Source organism: Sphaerodactylus townsendi, linkage group LG07 (assembly GCF_021028975.2).
Source record: "Sphaerodactylus townsendi isolate TG3544 linkage group LG07, MPM_Stown_v2.3, whole genome shotgun sequence".
In the NCBI taxonomy this organism is placed as follows: domain Eukaryota; kingdom Metazoa; phylum Chordata; class Lepidosauria; order Squamata; family Sphaerodactylidae; genus Sphaerodactylus; species Sphaerodactylus townsendi.
The window spans coordinates 20,494,595-20,510,239 of record NC_059431.1 but is presented as its reverse complement, the minus strand read 5'-3'; the positions used below and the strand labels follow the sequence as shown (position 1 = coordinate 20,510,239).

Here is a 15,645-nt window from a genome sequence, read left to right as displayed (position 1 = left end):
TGGCTGCCTTTGTCCGATGCTTCTGGTCAATGGTGGGAGAAAGACGATGCTGTAGTCCAGTGATGGTGAACCTTTTCGAGACCGAGTGCCCAAATTGCAACCCCAAACCCACTTATTTATCGCAAAGTGTCAACACGGCAATTTAACGTGAATACTGAGGTTTTAGTTTAGAAAAAACGGTTGGCTCCAAGGTGTGCGTTACTCAGGAATAAGCTTGGTGGTAGTTGGTGGCTTTGCTTTGAAGCAACTGTGCAACGCTTCGAACGGGTGAATCACGACCCATTGCCAGCAACTGAGCTTACTCCCAGGTAAAGGATTGCGCTTTAGTTCTTCTCATGAAAATCAGTGGGGTTTAACAGCGCTTAACAGGGTTACCTACACTGCTTCCCCAAAACTAGGTCTTAGGTATAATGCTAATAATCGAGCCCAGCAGTCCAGGCGAGCCTAGATGTGTGTGTGTGTGGGGGGGGCACTCTGTTTGCGCGTACCCACAGAAAGGGCTCTGAGTGCCACCTCTGGCACCCGTGCCATAGGTTCGCCACCACTGCTGTAGTCATTTGGATCTTTGATATAGCATCTCCTTTTCCCACTGGTCTGCTCCAGAACAATATCAGGGAATGAATTCTTCTCCCAAAAGATTAAAGCAGATGTTTTTGGTCACCTAGGCCACCAAGACTTTGGGACGCCTACATCATGACCTGGGTGTGTGCTGACCCACGTAGGCAATGAGCTACCACTATTAGTTGTGCAGGCAGTGTGGAGGCGGGGTGGGTGGGTGGGTGAGTGGGGTGGACACCGATTGTTCTTCTTCCTTCCCTTCGTTGGTGGTAGTGGCAGGACTGGGGGACTCAGATTGGGTGAGTATGCCCAAATCTCCTGGGCTGCTGCTGATCATGTAGTGCACCTGAAGAGTGGGGCCATTTGCTATGGCTGATCAGACCCCAGCTGGGGCTTACCCCAAGACTCTCTTGATTCCCCCCCATCCTGGTGCACCTAGCCCCTTTTGCAGCAGACATATGCCTTTCCCCTTATATCTCTGCAATGAAAGGGACCAAAGACTATTCTTTCATGAAAGCTGGGGATTCAGAGAACCTGATCACATATTGTTATAAAATTATAACAATATTCAGTAGCTGATTTTTAAAATAAAACCTAAAAAATCCCTTGTGGTGGGTGGGAGGGAGACGGCTGCCAGGAAAATGCACAGCCATTGCTTCTTAAACAGCAGGTAGACAGCCAACTGAGTGGCTTTGCAAAGGGGCATCCTGGGAACCCCTAGGCAAGTAGCGCCCAGGGCGCATGGCTCAGCTTGCACCTCCCTAAATACGCCATGTTGAATTGTCTTCAATTTTCAGTTTAGCTTTACTGATGTATTAGATCGATGTTAAATGGTCTAGTTAAATTGGCCTCGTGCCCACCAGCAACCGCAAGCAGCTCAAGTACGGCTCATGAACCAAGAACAAAAGAGGCAAGAAATAATAGTTGCCACTGATTTCTCCCCACCAACATCCCAATCCAACTGGTTTTGGTGGGTTTTCTGGGCTGTGTGGCTGTCGTCTGGTAGATCCTGTTCCTAACAATGACACAGTGTGTAACAGACTTCTCTCTGTGATACACCTCTGAAGATGCCAGCCACAGATGCAGGCAAAACGTTAGGAACAAGATCCACCAGACCACGGCCACACAGCCCGGAAAACCCACCACAACCAGTTGAATCCGGCCGTGAAAGCCTTTGACAATACATTCTAATCCGACTTTCCAGTTTCGCTCTGTAACTGTGTTTAGTTTCAGGCAGCTACAGGCATGTGGTACTGGTGTTTGAGGCCTAGAAAACAGTGATAAACTTTGTCGTCTCAAGTTAAAGCCTTAATTCCACCAGTGGAAAATATCCAAAATGCTTAGACTTATGGAAGCACGTGTGAAGGTTTTTTCTTTTCTTTTGACATTTACATCCATGGCATGGAATATATACGACTTTAACAAAGGCATTCATATGACTGATATTCACCGATAAATGTCAGACATTTCTGACATTTGCCCCTGTGGTTCTTGATACTTTTATTACTAAATGTTAGCATTCATCAGATTTCTAACAAACACCGTAATACACACATACACAATGTATATATAGTGACAGGGTTTTAATGGGCTCTACAGAGCTTGGCCCTGGAAACCCTTTTGTACAGCTGATTTAAGCTTTGGTTGCATAAATGGGAGTGCTCCTGTTCATGTGCAGAGTGCATTCCTTCCCACACTGAGTTACAAAAGTCCATAAACATCTGGAATTAAGAGGACCAAGCTTTCAGTCCGAGAGCATGGCTTCTTTGCAAGCAGGAACAATGACAGATATATCAAGCTACAAACCAGCTGTAATAATGTAGGAAGATAAGAACATAAGAACATAAGAACTAGCCTGCTGGATCAGACCAGAGTCCATCTAGTCCAGCACTCTGCTACTCGCAGTGGCCCACCAGGTGCCTTTGGGAGCTCATGTGCAGGATGTGAAAGCAATGGCCTTCTGCTGCTCCTGAGCACCTGGTCTGCTAAGGCATTTGCAATCTGAGATCAAGGAGGATCAAGATTGGTAGCCATAGATCGACTTCTCCTCCATAAATCTGTCCAAGCCCTTTTTAAAGCTATCCAGGTTAGTCAAACTGACTGGCCTGTAATTGTCAAACTGACTGGCCTGTAATTTCCTGGGTCCCCCCTAGACCCTTTCTTAAAGATTGGTGTGACATTGGCCATCTTCCAGTCTTCAGGGATGGAGGCAAATTTCAGGGATAAGTTGCATATTAAAGTGAGAACATCAGCAATTTCATGCTTGAGCTCTTTAAGAACTCTTGGATGAATGCAATCTGGGCCAGGGGATTTGGTAGCATTTAGTTTATCAATGGCTGCAGAGCAGAGATCTCCTTGGTGTCTTCAAACTGCCTTTGGCAGGAAAGTTTTACTGCCACCAATGGATTCACTCCCTAGAATACAGTTTAAAAATTGCCAAAATTTGGCACTTACTTCAACAGCTTTGAGCTTTTCTTTAGAAACATCCTTCCTAAAGTGTCCGGCCCCAAATCTGCAGGCTCACCTTCTGAACAAGAAATGTGTAACGATATCAGCTAAAGAAAATGAAATGCACCCCCCCCCCACACACACACACAAGAGAGAGAACTCTAGTACAGAAGGTTCTTAATATTTCCTCATGCATGGGAAAAAATACCCTTTGAAAAGATTTTGAACAATGTAAGGTATTAAGCACTTATACCGCAGTACCGATTATTTCCTCTCACGGTCTGCAGTCTTACGTTCCTGTAAGAGTTATTCACGTAATAGCACATTTTCAACAAGTGGTGATTACGTCTAATAGAAAACTCTGCTCAGCAGAGTTGACACCTGTCTAGATCCTGGCCTCTGGTACTCTAGAGTGTCTGTCACTTCAGGCATTGCTTTTCTTTGAAAGTTGACATCTATACTGTATTTGTTCCCTTTGGCAAAAAGTTCTGTCCTTGCCAGCCCTAGCTTGGTGAGCCCAGAGGCCCAAACCAATAGAATGACAGAGGTAAACATAGAGGAATCTGGGGGAGAGGTGAGGGATTGGAAAAAGGAAGTTGCCGCTCCGGTTGTTGAGGTAGCAGAGCAGAGACAGCAGACTTTCTTATATGCCTTGCATTTATTTATGCCATTTATAGCCTGGCTTTCCCACTGAGACTCAAGGCTAACCTCATTTTTCCTCCAGGTAGCTTTGGACAGTTTGTGTCCAGAGGGAGAAAAGGCAGCGAACTGAGGAAAGGAAGGTGGAGTGCAGAAGACGGGGAGCATAATAAATCTGAATGAAGTGGGAAATGAAAAATAGTTGCATTTTTGGGGCTGGCAATGGGTTGGATCTGGAGGAAAAGCAATGTTCTGCTCCATTAACCCAAGCTTAATGGAGGTAAACAATATGACCTGGTAAATAGTATCCTATTAAGTCTTTATTAAAGGGGCAAGTCTCCTTTTTCCCTCCAGGCTGTTGGCCTCCCCGGTTGGAACCAGTGGAAAATTCCTGCTAACAGAAAGAGAAGGGTGGTCTTTGCTGAATCCCCCATTCCTGCCACAGACCTCCAGCCCCACCCTCGGCATCTTCCAGTCCCCAGAAGTGTCACTGGGGGGCATTCGGGGCTGGCAAGAAGAAGAGTCTGGATTTATACCCCCACTTTTCTCAGCCTCAAGGCGTCTCAAAGTGTCTTACAAACTCCTTCCCTTCCCCTCCCCACAACAGGCACCTTGTGAGGTAGGTGGGACGAGAGAGTTCTGAGAGAACTTCGATTGGTCCAAGGTCACTCAGAGCAGGCTTCATGTGGAGGAGTGGGGAAACAAACCTGGTTCTTCACATTAGAATCCGCCACCTTGAACTACCACACCACACTGGCCCTGTTAATATGTGGACTCCAAGCCAAGTGTAATTGGTAATAACAGTCTGTAGATCTTCAGGGTGAAGGGGAAAAATGCAAAAAAAAATTAAAGGAAATGGTTCTCAAAGTAAGCAATACAAATGAAAGCAGAGGAGAGAACCATAAAATCTATGCATTGCAAGCCTAAATCCCACTGAGTTGATATCTCTCACCAAATAACATCCAAATGGAAGAAGAAGAAGAGGAGGAGGAGGAGGAGGAGGAGGAGGAGGAGGAGGAGGACTTTGGATGTATATTCCCCCTTTCTCTCCTGCAGGAGACTCAAAGGGGCTTACAATCTCCTTCCCCTTCCCCCCTCACAACAAACACCCTGTGAGGCAGATGGGGCTGAGAGAGCTCCATAGAGCTGTGACTAGCCCATGGTCACCCAGCTGGCATGTGTTGCACAAGCTAATCTGAATTCCCCAGATAAGCCTCCACAGCTCAGGTGGCAGAGCTGGGAATCAAACCCGGTTCCTCCAGATTAGATACACGAGCTCTTAACCTCCTATGCCACTGCTGCTCCAAAACCAAAATAAGAACATAACCTAAGAAGAGCCATGCCAGATCAGGGTGAAGGCACAGCAAATCCAGCATTCTGTTCTCACAGTGGCCAACCAGTTAGGAAGCTCAGAAGTAGAACAACCACAATAGCATCCTCCTACCTGTGCTCCCCACCAGCTGCTACAAAGAGGCCTAGTCCCTCTGGTACTGGAGAGAGTAGATACAGGATATCCAGGTTAGTGGCCACAGGAGGTGGTGATGGCCACTAACCTGGATAGCTTTAAAAAGGGCTTGGACAGATTTATGGAGGAGAAGTCAGTCTATGGCTACCAATCTTGATCCTCCTTGATCTCAGATTGCAAATGCCTTTGCAGACCAGGTGCTCAGGAGCAGCAGCAGCAGCAGAAGGCCATTGCTTTCACCTCCTGCATGTGAGCTCCCAAAGGCACCTGGTGGGCCACTGCGAGTAGCAGAATGCTGGATTAGATGGACTCTGGTCTGATCCAGCAGGCTAGTTCTTATGTTCTTATCCATATTCATTCATTCATTCATTCATTCATTCATTCATTCATTCATTCATTCATTCATTCATTCATTCATTCATTCATTCATTCATTCATTCATTCATTCATGCAAACCTTTATATTCTGCCTTTGCTCATGGGACAAGGTGGCTTGCAATAGTGGTTCAAAACAGTTAAAACCAAGATAAAATAACCCCAAATCTCTTTCCCTCCCCCCCCTCAAAATGTGGCCTGCAATTCAAACCCCCTTAAAAGCCCTGGCAAAGAAGCCAACCTTGCAGCACCTCCTGATCATCTCCGGGGAGGCCCGCCCTCAACTCTTGAGGAAGACCATTCCACACAGCAGGAGCCATGATGGAAGAGGTTTAGATTCTGGTTGATGCTCGACGGGCCACCCTAAATGGTGGCATAGCCGACAGATTGCCTGTTAACTGAAGTTGGCCCACGGGGACATAGGGAAGGAGACAGTCCTTCAAACATTGACTGACACCTTTTGATAGCCACATAGTCCGTGAATTTGTTCACGTCCCTTTGCAAGTCTATCCTTTATGGACGCCACACGAGCGGCCTCAACTTAGGGTTGCCACCTCTGGGGTGGGAAATACCTGGGGTGGGAAATACCTAATCTGGAGGAACCAGGTTTAGGAGAGGAACTGGAAGAGGACAGGGTTTGGGGGGGGGGAGGGAATTCAGTGAGGTATAACGCCACCTTCCAAAGCGGCCATTTTCTCCAAGTTAACTGATCTCTGTCCCCTGATGTTCAGTTGTAATAGCAGGAGATCTCCAGCCACCACCTGGAGGTTGGCAGCAGTGGTGTACCACCAGTGGGGACATGTGGTAACCCATTTTCCCGGGTGCATGACATTCTGTCACTTGGGGGGCAGCTGGCGGCTCCCCCTATTTCAGAATGACGTGCACCAACACTGGCTGGTGGCAGACTGGGAATGCCTGGCAGGCTTCAGGCCCGGGCCGGCTGCTGCCACCCCCCACCTCTATTGGAGGCCGCAGCTGGTCGTGGCCTCCGATGTAGGTGGGGGGGGGGCCGGGCAGGCAGCCTGCCATGGGCAAGTCCTTGTTTTTGCCCCCCCCCACCTCTATCAGAGGTGAGGGGCGCAAAAACAAGGCCTTGTCCCCGGGCGTGGGTTTATGCCGGTATGCCTCTGGTTGGCCAGCCCTACTTTAACTGGATTCCCCTCCTAGCAGTGGTGGGATTCAGCCGGTTCGCACCACTTCGGCAGAACCAGTTGTTAAAAATGGTGCTTGTAAACAACCAGTTGTCAAATTATTTGAATCCCACCACCGGAACCGGTTGTTAAATTATTTGAATCCCGCCACTGCCTCATAGGCCTAGTGGCATAAAGTCAGAAAAAGGCACCCAGCCCCCACCCAAACTGCCCCTGCCCCCCTGCCAAATTCCAACCTCCGCTGCCACTATGCTGCTGCCCCTGCAAACCCTCCCCCCCCCCCACAAACCTTTTCATCTTCTGAGCAGCACTGGCCGACAACACAGTGTGGGTGGGTTTAAGCACAGGGTGGGCGCTCTGTCTGTGCCACTTGGAAATGAAAAAGGCTTGTTGGGGTGGGTTGCGGGGGTGACAGCATGCTGCTGGTGGTGGGGAGTTTGGCCAAGGGCTGGGCTCAGGGAGGGGGCGGAGGATCAACATGCATCTCTGCCCCCCTGCCCCCTAGTGCTGTCAGTGCGAGACCCCCTAATCCAGGGGTAGGGAACCTTTAACACTCAAAGAGCCATTTGGACCCATTTGCCATGGGAAAAGAAAACACTTGGAGCCGCAAATAATTTTTGACATTTAAAATAAAGATAACACTGTATATATTGGGGTTTTTTTACCTTTTACTCTGCTCATTCTGAGAAGTGTATGGATGCGTCTGCCCTGCTGCCTGCAGGGCGGGCAAGGATGGGGCCAGCGGCTCGGCCTCGCCGGCCACCGGGAAAGCACCCGCCCTGCTCCAAAGGGGCAGGCAAGAGGGGAAACCTGCGGCATGGCCCAACCGGCTGCGGGCAGTTGGTGTGCCCGCCCGGCTGCCTGCAGGGCAGGCAAGGATGGGGCCAGCGGCTTGGCTCATGGAGCCGCAGTGCAAGGGCAGAAGAGCCGCATGCGGCTCTCGAGCCGCAGGTTCCCTACCCCTGCCCTAATCCCACAAATGCCGGCAGATGTTATCTGAGCCCACCCAGCACAATTCATTTCAAACAGACAAACATTTGTTAGCAAGCTCAGGCCAAATTAGCAGAACGCTTTCTTGACCTCCTGCAGCTCCTGAAATTTATTTCCTTTCCATATTCAAGGTGCACGTTTAATTGCAACTTCATTTAGAAAAAAAGTATGAATGGGGAAGAGGGAAGGTTAGGAGTGTCCCCTGTGGCAACTGTTTTGCAGTGATGTCCTCAACTTTTTTCTCGAAATGTTTATAGTGCCTCCAGCTTCCCCAAGGTTAGAGCCTCCCAGCCTCAAATTCTACATAAAAACACGAGCACAAAAAAGTCAGTTTTGAAGAGTTTTAGTACTTTTAAAACTGGCAACAGAATAATTGAATTTTTTTCCAGCTATTTGCCGGCCGATGAAGTGATAATAATATTCTATGGTGAATCAAGCAGGATGGTTTAATAAAGGAACAAGACCCGCCCTCTTGATACTTAACAGAATATCTAATGCAAGATCTTCAGGATTCAATCATCTCTTTGTGCCCAGTCCTGGAACATCAAGGAGGCTATTTTGTTGATATCGCTTTATAGGCATAGCATGTTCAATAGCAGTATATATGAAGATAATCAGCCTTTTGGTGAAAGGTCAGCCCCCTTTGGATTAGCTATGGATATATGGCATGTTACCTATAAATCAGGGTGGGGCGGTGATCAACTCTTACATAGCAGCAATGTAAGAGCTGGAAATTTTCCAAAACAATCTGTAGACGAAAGGAAAGTGGATTTTAACAGCCATTTATATTGCTTAAATGCTTAGCCTGGTTAGTCTTCACCCTTTTAACGAGAAAGGAGGACTTTGCATAATTAAGAATGACAGATGGACAGAAAAAATGCGATGGACAAAGAACCTTTTCCAGGTCTTCTCCTGGGGGAAAAGGTTATCTGTTTTAAATGGTGCAAACTACTTCTCTGCCCAACATGCACAATATTAGACAGCTCCATGGCTGTATTACTTATGACAGCAAATGGAACCTCCATCCTCAGAGGCAGTATATCTTTGAAGAACATGTGCTTCGGAGGTGGCTAAGAACAATGAAGGGCTGATTTCATTCCTTTCTTGTATGGTTTCAAAAGAATCTGGCTGGCTGTTTTTGAAAATCGGATGCTAGACCAGATAGACCTTTGGTCAGATGTAGCCAAGTTCTTGCCGAGGCAATTCTGCTAACTCCTGGATTCTTTACATTCTTCTCAAGCCAACTGGGTGCTACCATCTGATCTCCCGTCCTTCCTAACACACTCTGCAGTGCACTACATCTCAGACCCTTTAAGGTACCAGATGTCCCCTGTGGTTTTGCTAATTGAATATTATCAGTGAAAACGCTCAGTACGCATGAGGATGCAGCTCTCTCTGTCTGGATTTCTTTTCCTTCAGATGTTTTTGGTAGCTGGCAGAATACAGCAGCTCCATAGCTTTCTGCTCTCACACCTGGAACCTTCCCTATTGCCTTTAGGAAGGACACACGTCAACATTTTTAGGGTTATTCCAGGAGTAACCCTAAATTACCCAGGAACAATCCCTGGGACTTCCTTTCCCTCTGGAATCGGACCATTGGAGGATGGTTCCTGCATAGAAAAGGACATCATCAGAAACAGCCCCAACCTCCCCTTTCACCCACCACTAATAGTGCCAGCAACAGAAATCCTGGTCATTTCCCAAAACCTAAGCAAGTGTCCAGGTAGGTCCCGAATGAACACCTCTCTTCTCTCCACTTTTCAGTTCCCTTGAAAGCATGGGTATCAGGGAATCTCTTTCAAATGTCTGGCTATGGCTATTGTCCCTGTGTTACGGTCCATTCTTGTGTGCATTTTTCCTTTCCTTCTCCCCATCTTCCCCAGCAATGCAGCAACCGAAGGGGCACAGATCCATACCGATTCTGCTGTTCAAGCAATTCCCCTGGTGTACAGATGCTACCCACCCTGAGGACAGGAACAGCCTCAAAAATGCCAAACATTCCTAACCCCCTGAAGCCTAGCAATTCATCTCCGTGGAGCCACCCGTGGGCAAAATGTCACATCGGCTACTGTACACCACCACCCCGGGGGGATACGAGATAACGTTGGACGTGGTGGCGGCCATGGCAGGAGCGGTAATGGCTGCCGGGCAATCGTTGTCAGAGCGAGTGGGCAACAGGGCATGCGAAGCCTTCTCCTCCTGCTCCGGCTTGGTGGTTGCCGTGAAGGGCCGCATGTTGGTCAGCGAGGGCGACGTGATCCTCCAGAGGAGCTTCTTGAGGGCCTTGCGGAACTCCTTGCGCATGAGGCAGTAGAAGATGGGGTTGAGGCAGCTGTTGCAGTGCGCCAGGCACACCGTGATGGGGAAGAGGTACGCCTGCGAGAGGAAGTAAGCGTGGGTGAAGTGCACAACGTTGAGTTTGATGAGGATGCCCCACGTGGTGAGCGCCTGGTTGGGCAGCCAGCAGAGGAAGAAGGACAACACCACGATGGTCACCGATTTGGTCACTTTGGAGCGGCGCTTGGTGCTGGGGCCACAGGAGCTGGCGCCCACGTGCCTGTCGCTGATGAAGCGGACGAGCAACAAGTAGCTGAGGGTGATGATGCCCAGCGGGACCACGAAGCCCAGCAGCACCTTCTGAGAATGGTACACCCCTAGCCAAAACTGGTTGTTATTCCCTTGGCTGTCGGGGATCTTGACCAGGCAGAGTTCCTCGTTCAAGATAGTGGAGGTGGTTGAGAAGATGGCGTTGGGGAGGGAAGCCAGGATGGCCGAGGCCCAGATGAGCAAGCAGAGCCACTTGGCCGACCAGCAGCTCCCCCAAAACCGGCCCACCCTTTTGGCCTTCAGGGCAGAGGCCACCGAGTGGTATCGGGCGACGCTCATGGCCGTGAGGAAGAACACGCTGGCGTACATGTTCATCGCCGTCATGTAGGAGAGGATCTTGCACATGGCCTTGCCGAAGAGCCAGGTGAAATCCAGCGCGTTCTCCACAGCCCAGAAGGGCAGGGTCAGCACGAACTGGAAGTCCGTCACCGCCAAGCAGGTCACGAAGAGGTTGATGGAGGACTTCTTCCAGCCCTGTTTGCTCTTCATCAGGTACAGCACCAGAAGGTTGCCCACCAGACCGAGGGCGCAGACCACGGAGTAGATGATGGAGATGAAGATGCGGACGATGATCCAGCTGGAGCCTTGGAGACCACCCGTTAGGTCCAGGTCGGCGAAGCTCATGGACAGCTCCTGCAGGGACTCGTTGCTGAAGTTGCCCCATCGCTTGTCCTCCAAAAGGCTCGGGGAGAAATCCAGCAGCTCTCCCGGCCGGGCTTCTTTCATGCTGGCCGCCAGCGAGCAGTAACTGGGTTCGCAAAGGGCATCCATCCCATGGTAGACGGAAGCTTTCGCTCCACTCCCCGTCTCCCTCCTCCTGCTCTCCAAAGGGCAGTGGTTCCTAGAAGATACCAAAAAGAGGTTCCCCCTTCCAAGTGCTCACTGAAGCAGCATCCCAAAACCTGGGAGTCTTCGCCCGGAGATCCGGCAGGGACTGTGAATCCTTAGCTGCAGAGTCCGTGGAAAAGGCAGAATGAGGGGTACCCACACCTGGAGCAAAGGATGGAAGTTCAGCAGAGAGAGCCAAAGAACAGGCAGGTGGCGGGATGGACAAGGCTCAGGTCCAAAGGCAGCACCTTCCAGAGAGCAAGAAGGGGGAAAGGACCCAGCGGCTGCTCCTTCCAGGCGTTGGCGGCGGTTGCATGGATGGAGCCAGAGGCAGGCAGACCAAGTCCGACTCTTTGCAAGGAGCGCCTCCGAACCGGCCGTCTCTGAAGCGCCGCAGCTCGACTGCCTGGCTGCCCCCGCCTCCTGCTCTTATGTGGGGAAGGGGGCGCGCGCGGCGGCGGCGGCGGCGGGGGCGCGCGCTTGGAGCTCTCCAAGGTCCTGGAGCCCAGCAGGCTGGTGGTCTGTCGGGAAGGCGAGAAAACCCTCTTCTGCAACCACGTGAAACGGGAATCGACCTGTCTCCTGGAGCGCGCGCGGACGGCTTTTGCCACGCGGGCGCTTGGGCAGGTGGACTTTCCCGCAGGTTTGGAAAGGCGCGTCTCCCTGCCCGACGCAATCCGGATTGCTGGCGCCAATTCCGCATCGATGGCAGCTCGACCCACGACTTCGAGCGTGCGAATTTTTTTTTTTTGCTTTTTTTTTTTTTAAATTGCAGACTCCTTGAAGGGGACCGCGCGGCCCAGGGCTGTCGGAAAGTGGAGGAATTGAAGACAGCTGCCCCCATGATCTGAAGTCCTGCTTTCCTATACGCAGCAAGCAAAAACTGCTTTCTTTGTTAGGTCTATTCTAGCGCATGGTGCGTTTGCAGCCCCAGCTGTCCGGGACTCTCTGCAAACTGGGAAACTTAATTTAAAAAAACCCTCGGCTCTCTGTGGACTGATTCCCTTAACATTATTCAAATTATGCATCGCTTATATTTGCTTTGTAGTCCTTTCTGCCATTAGGGTGTTTTTTTTAGCTTGCTTTTTCTTCCCTCCCCCTCGACTCTCCTGTGAGCAATAAAGGGGGGCGGGGGGCGGGGAGGCTGTGAATGATTCTGAATACGTTTAATTGTTAATAATCATACTAAGATCCGAGGGAACTCGACAAACCTGCTTAGAAGTACTGCACAAAGACCAGTGCTATCGGTGAAGTGGTGCTCTCAGGGGAACGATAGGCTTATTAATACCATTTTATATTAAGTTTAATATTTAGTATTAATAATACGGGTTTTAAAATACAGTGCACACGGGCCGCAGCCTGGAGAGTCCAGCAGCTAAAGGGAGGGGAAGTTAGCAATGTCAGGCTATGGATGAAGCCGATGCTAGTTTCGCGTCTGATCTCTGACTTAAATAAACGCGTCTTAATCAGAAAAGCCGAGCTGCTGTTCTAATTACTTCCACTAGAGGTCGCCAACGCCGTGAAAGAAAGTGCTGCGCGATTCTATTTCCAGAGCTGGTTTCAGAGGTGGCTTTTGTTGGTCTGCAGTAGGAGAAGAGTTTGGATTTATACCTCCCTTTCCCTCCTGTAAGGAGACTCAAGGTGGCCTACAAACTCCTTTCCCTTCCTCTCCCCACAGCAGAAACCTCCTGAGGTAGGTGGGACTGAGAGAGTTCTGAGAGAACTGTGACTGGCCCAAGGTCACCCAGCAGGAATGTAAGAGTGGGGAAGCAAACCCAGTTCCCCAGATTAGAACCAACCTGCTGTTACCTATGGTGCCACACAGGTAGAGTCTCAAAAGCTCCCTGTTCCGGAGCTGCATTAAATCAGTCCTAAGACACCTTAAAAACTAATAAGCTTTTGTTCTAACAGTAAGATTTCGTGGACTTAAAATCCTTCTGTTAAATAAACCCACCTGCCACAGCCTTCCCTTAGCACCACTTGGGGATCCATTGCAGTCAGCATCTCTGGGGGTCAGCCTTTCCCTGGTTCTCATGAGCACCAATTGTAAATTTATTTGAACAATAAACAGCACCATAGTTACTTATTTGCGACAAGGAATCCCGAAGTTTCCTTTCAAGGTAAGCACTTGCATTGAAGGAATATTACAAGATTTTACAAGAATATTACAAGACTTTGCCGTTGGGAAAAATGGGACTAACCACCTGGTCACCGCAGGGGTGTGGTTTCCCATGAGTCACAAATACCCACCGACGACATGCACAGTTACATGTGGTGACCACACATGATACAACTCACACATGAAGCTGACTTCTATTGAGTCAGAACCATCGTTTTTCAAGGTGAGTATTGCCTTCTCGGGCTGGCAGCTGCAGTCTTTGATCTCAGGCAGAGATCTTTCACACCGATGTCAGAGATTGAAGCAGGGACCTTCAACTGGACCACTGAACCGCAACCCCCCCCCCCCCCAAACCAGCTGCACCATCCTGTGACTCTTATTTACAATGTATATGTTTAGTTGCTTCAAGGCTGTACGAGGTAACTATTGAAGGGAGGACTAGATGCAGAAAATGACAATGTAACCGGTTCCTCCATAGCAGTGTTTCCCTGTTTCGCTTTGAGAGTGGTCATGGTATAGTGGTTAAGAGAGGTGGACTCTAAGCTGGAGAACTGGGTTTCTTCACCACATGAGCAGCAGACTCCTATCTGGTGAACTGGATTTGTTTCCCCGTGCTCCTACGCAACCTTGAGCCACTCACAGTTCTCTCAGATCTCTGTCAGGTCCACCTACCTCACAGGCAGTGGAGGGATTTAGCAGGTTTGCTAACCACTTCGGCAGAACCGGTTGTTAAAATGGTGCTTGTAAACAACCTGTTGTTAAATTATTTAAATCCCACCACTGCTCACAGAGTGTCTTTTGTGAGGGGGGGTGTAAGAGTTTGTAAGCTTCTTTGAGACTCTTTACAGGAGAAAAGGAGAAGGTATAAATCCACATTTCTTCTTCTATACTGAAGAATCATTTCCGCGTAGTACATATGAATACTGAATACTGCTGAATACTGTCAGACTATTGGTCTCTTGAGATCAACATTGCCTGCTCTAACTGGCAGCAGGTCTCCAAGGTCTCCGGCAGGAATCTTACACACTGATCCTTTTATCTAGAAAGGATGGGGGCTGAACTGGATATCTCCTGTATACAAAGCAGATGCTCTGCTTTTGAGTCACATTTCCTGCCTAGTAGATTCAGTGCTAGGCTTAGAACAGCGAGACTGGAGTCGGAATCTCTCCCTGGGCCAAAGGACTCTCTCCTTGACTGGCTGTGACCCAAACTCAGCCATGAGTATCTCTTCTCTTCTGAGCTTGTAAGAAGAAGAAGAATTTGGATTTTTACCCAACCTTTCTCTCCAGAGCTGGTTTCAGAGGGTGGCTTTGGTTGGTCTGCAGTAGGAGAAGAGTTTGGATTTATACCTCCCTTTCTCTCCTGTAAGGAGAGTCAAGGTGGCTTACAAGCTCCTTTTCCTTTCCTCTCCCCACAACAGACACCTTGTGAGGTAGGTGGGGTTGAGAGAGTTCGGAGAGAACTGTGACTAGCCCAAGGTCACCCAGCAGGAATGTAGGAGTGCAGAAACACATCTGGTCCACCAGATAAGCCTCTGCCACTCAGGTGAGGGAGTGGGGAATCAAACCCGGTTCTCCAGATTAGAATCCACCTGCTCTTAAGAACAACACCACGCTGGCATAGTGGAATGGTGTGTTTATTAATCTGACAATGTATATATTATCCCTCTGCCACGTTTACGTTCCATTTAGTTCTATGAAAGCGGTGAGCTCACGCTGGTCTTCTCATCTCCTCCAATTTTGTTTTATAGCAGAAATGGGAGAAGTGCTGCCTTCCCCATAACAAGACTCTATTCAGAAAAGATTTCCTACTTCTCTGGCTGGGACATTTCTAGCTCTATCATAGCGTTCAAGGGAAAATGTGGGTGTTTTATGCATTCTGCCTTTAATATGTCAACAATTTCCTCCACGTAAACACAGTCTCATTTCCCAAATTGCCGGCTTTGTGACTATCCCCTGCAAGCTGCTAATTTTCAGATTCCTCTAATGCTATACCACTAAGGACAGCAATACTGCAAAATTATACAGCTAACCAATGCCCTTATAAGTGCAGGGAAGCGCTGGGTGTGAGAGAGTACAGAACAAATTGTCAGCAGTACCATATAAAGGAGGAGGTGTTTTCCCCCTCTTGCCATCCAGAATAACAGAGATATAAAAGAAGAAGCCTTGTGGCGCCGAGTGGTAAGCTGCAGTACTGCAGCCCGAGGTCTGCTTACGACCTGAGTTCAATCCCGACAGAAGTCAGTTTCAGGTAGCCGACTCGAGGTGACTCAACCTTCCATCCTTCTGAGGTGGGAACATGAATACCCAGCTTGCTGGGGCTAAAGTGTAGATGACTGGGAAAGGCAAAGGCAAACCACACTGCAAACATAGTCCACCAAGTAAATGGCATGATGTGGTGTCACTGTGTAACCTCTAACTGTGGGTTCTGTGGGGCAGAACTTGGAATGAGTTTGCAACAACAAAT

At 49.1% G+C, this 15,645-nt stretch overlaps 1 protein-coding gene across 1 annotated transcript; it reads right to left on the bottom strand.

Annotated features, from left to right (window-relative positions):
- Positions 1-7,952: 7,952 nt before the first annotated feature.
- RXFP3 (relaxin family peptide receptor 3) lies at positions 7,953-11,443 on the bottom strand. Its single transcript, XM_048502585.1, has one exon. The coding sequence runs from the start codon at positions 11,001-11,003 to the stop codon at positions 9,642-9,644; it is 1,362 nt and encodes a 453-aa protein (XP_048358542.1). The 5' UTR covers positions 11,004-11,443; the 3' UTR covers positions 7,953-9,641.
- Positions 11,444-15,645: the final 4,202 nt, after the last annotated feature.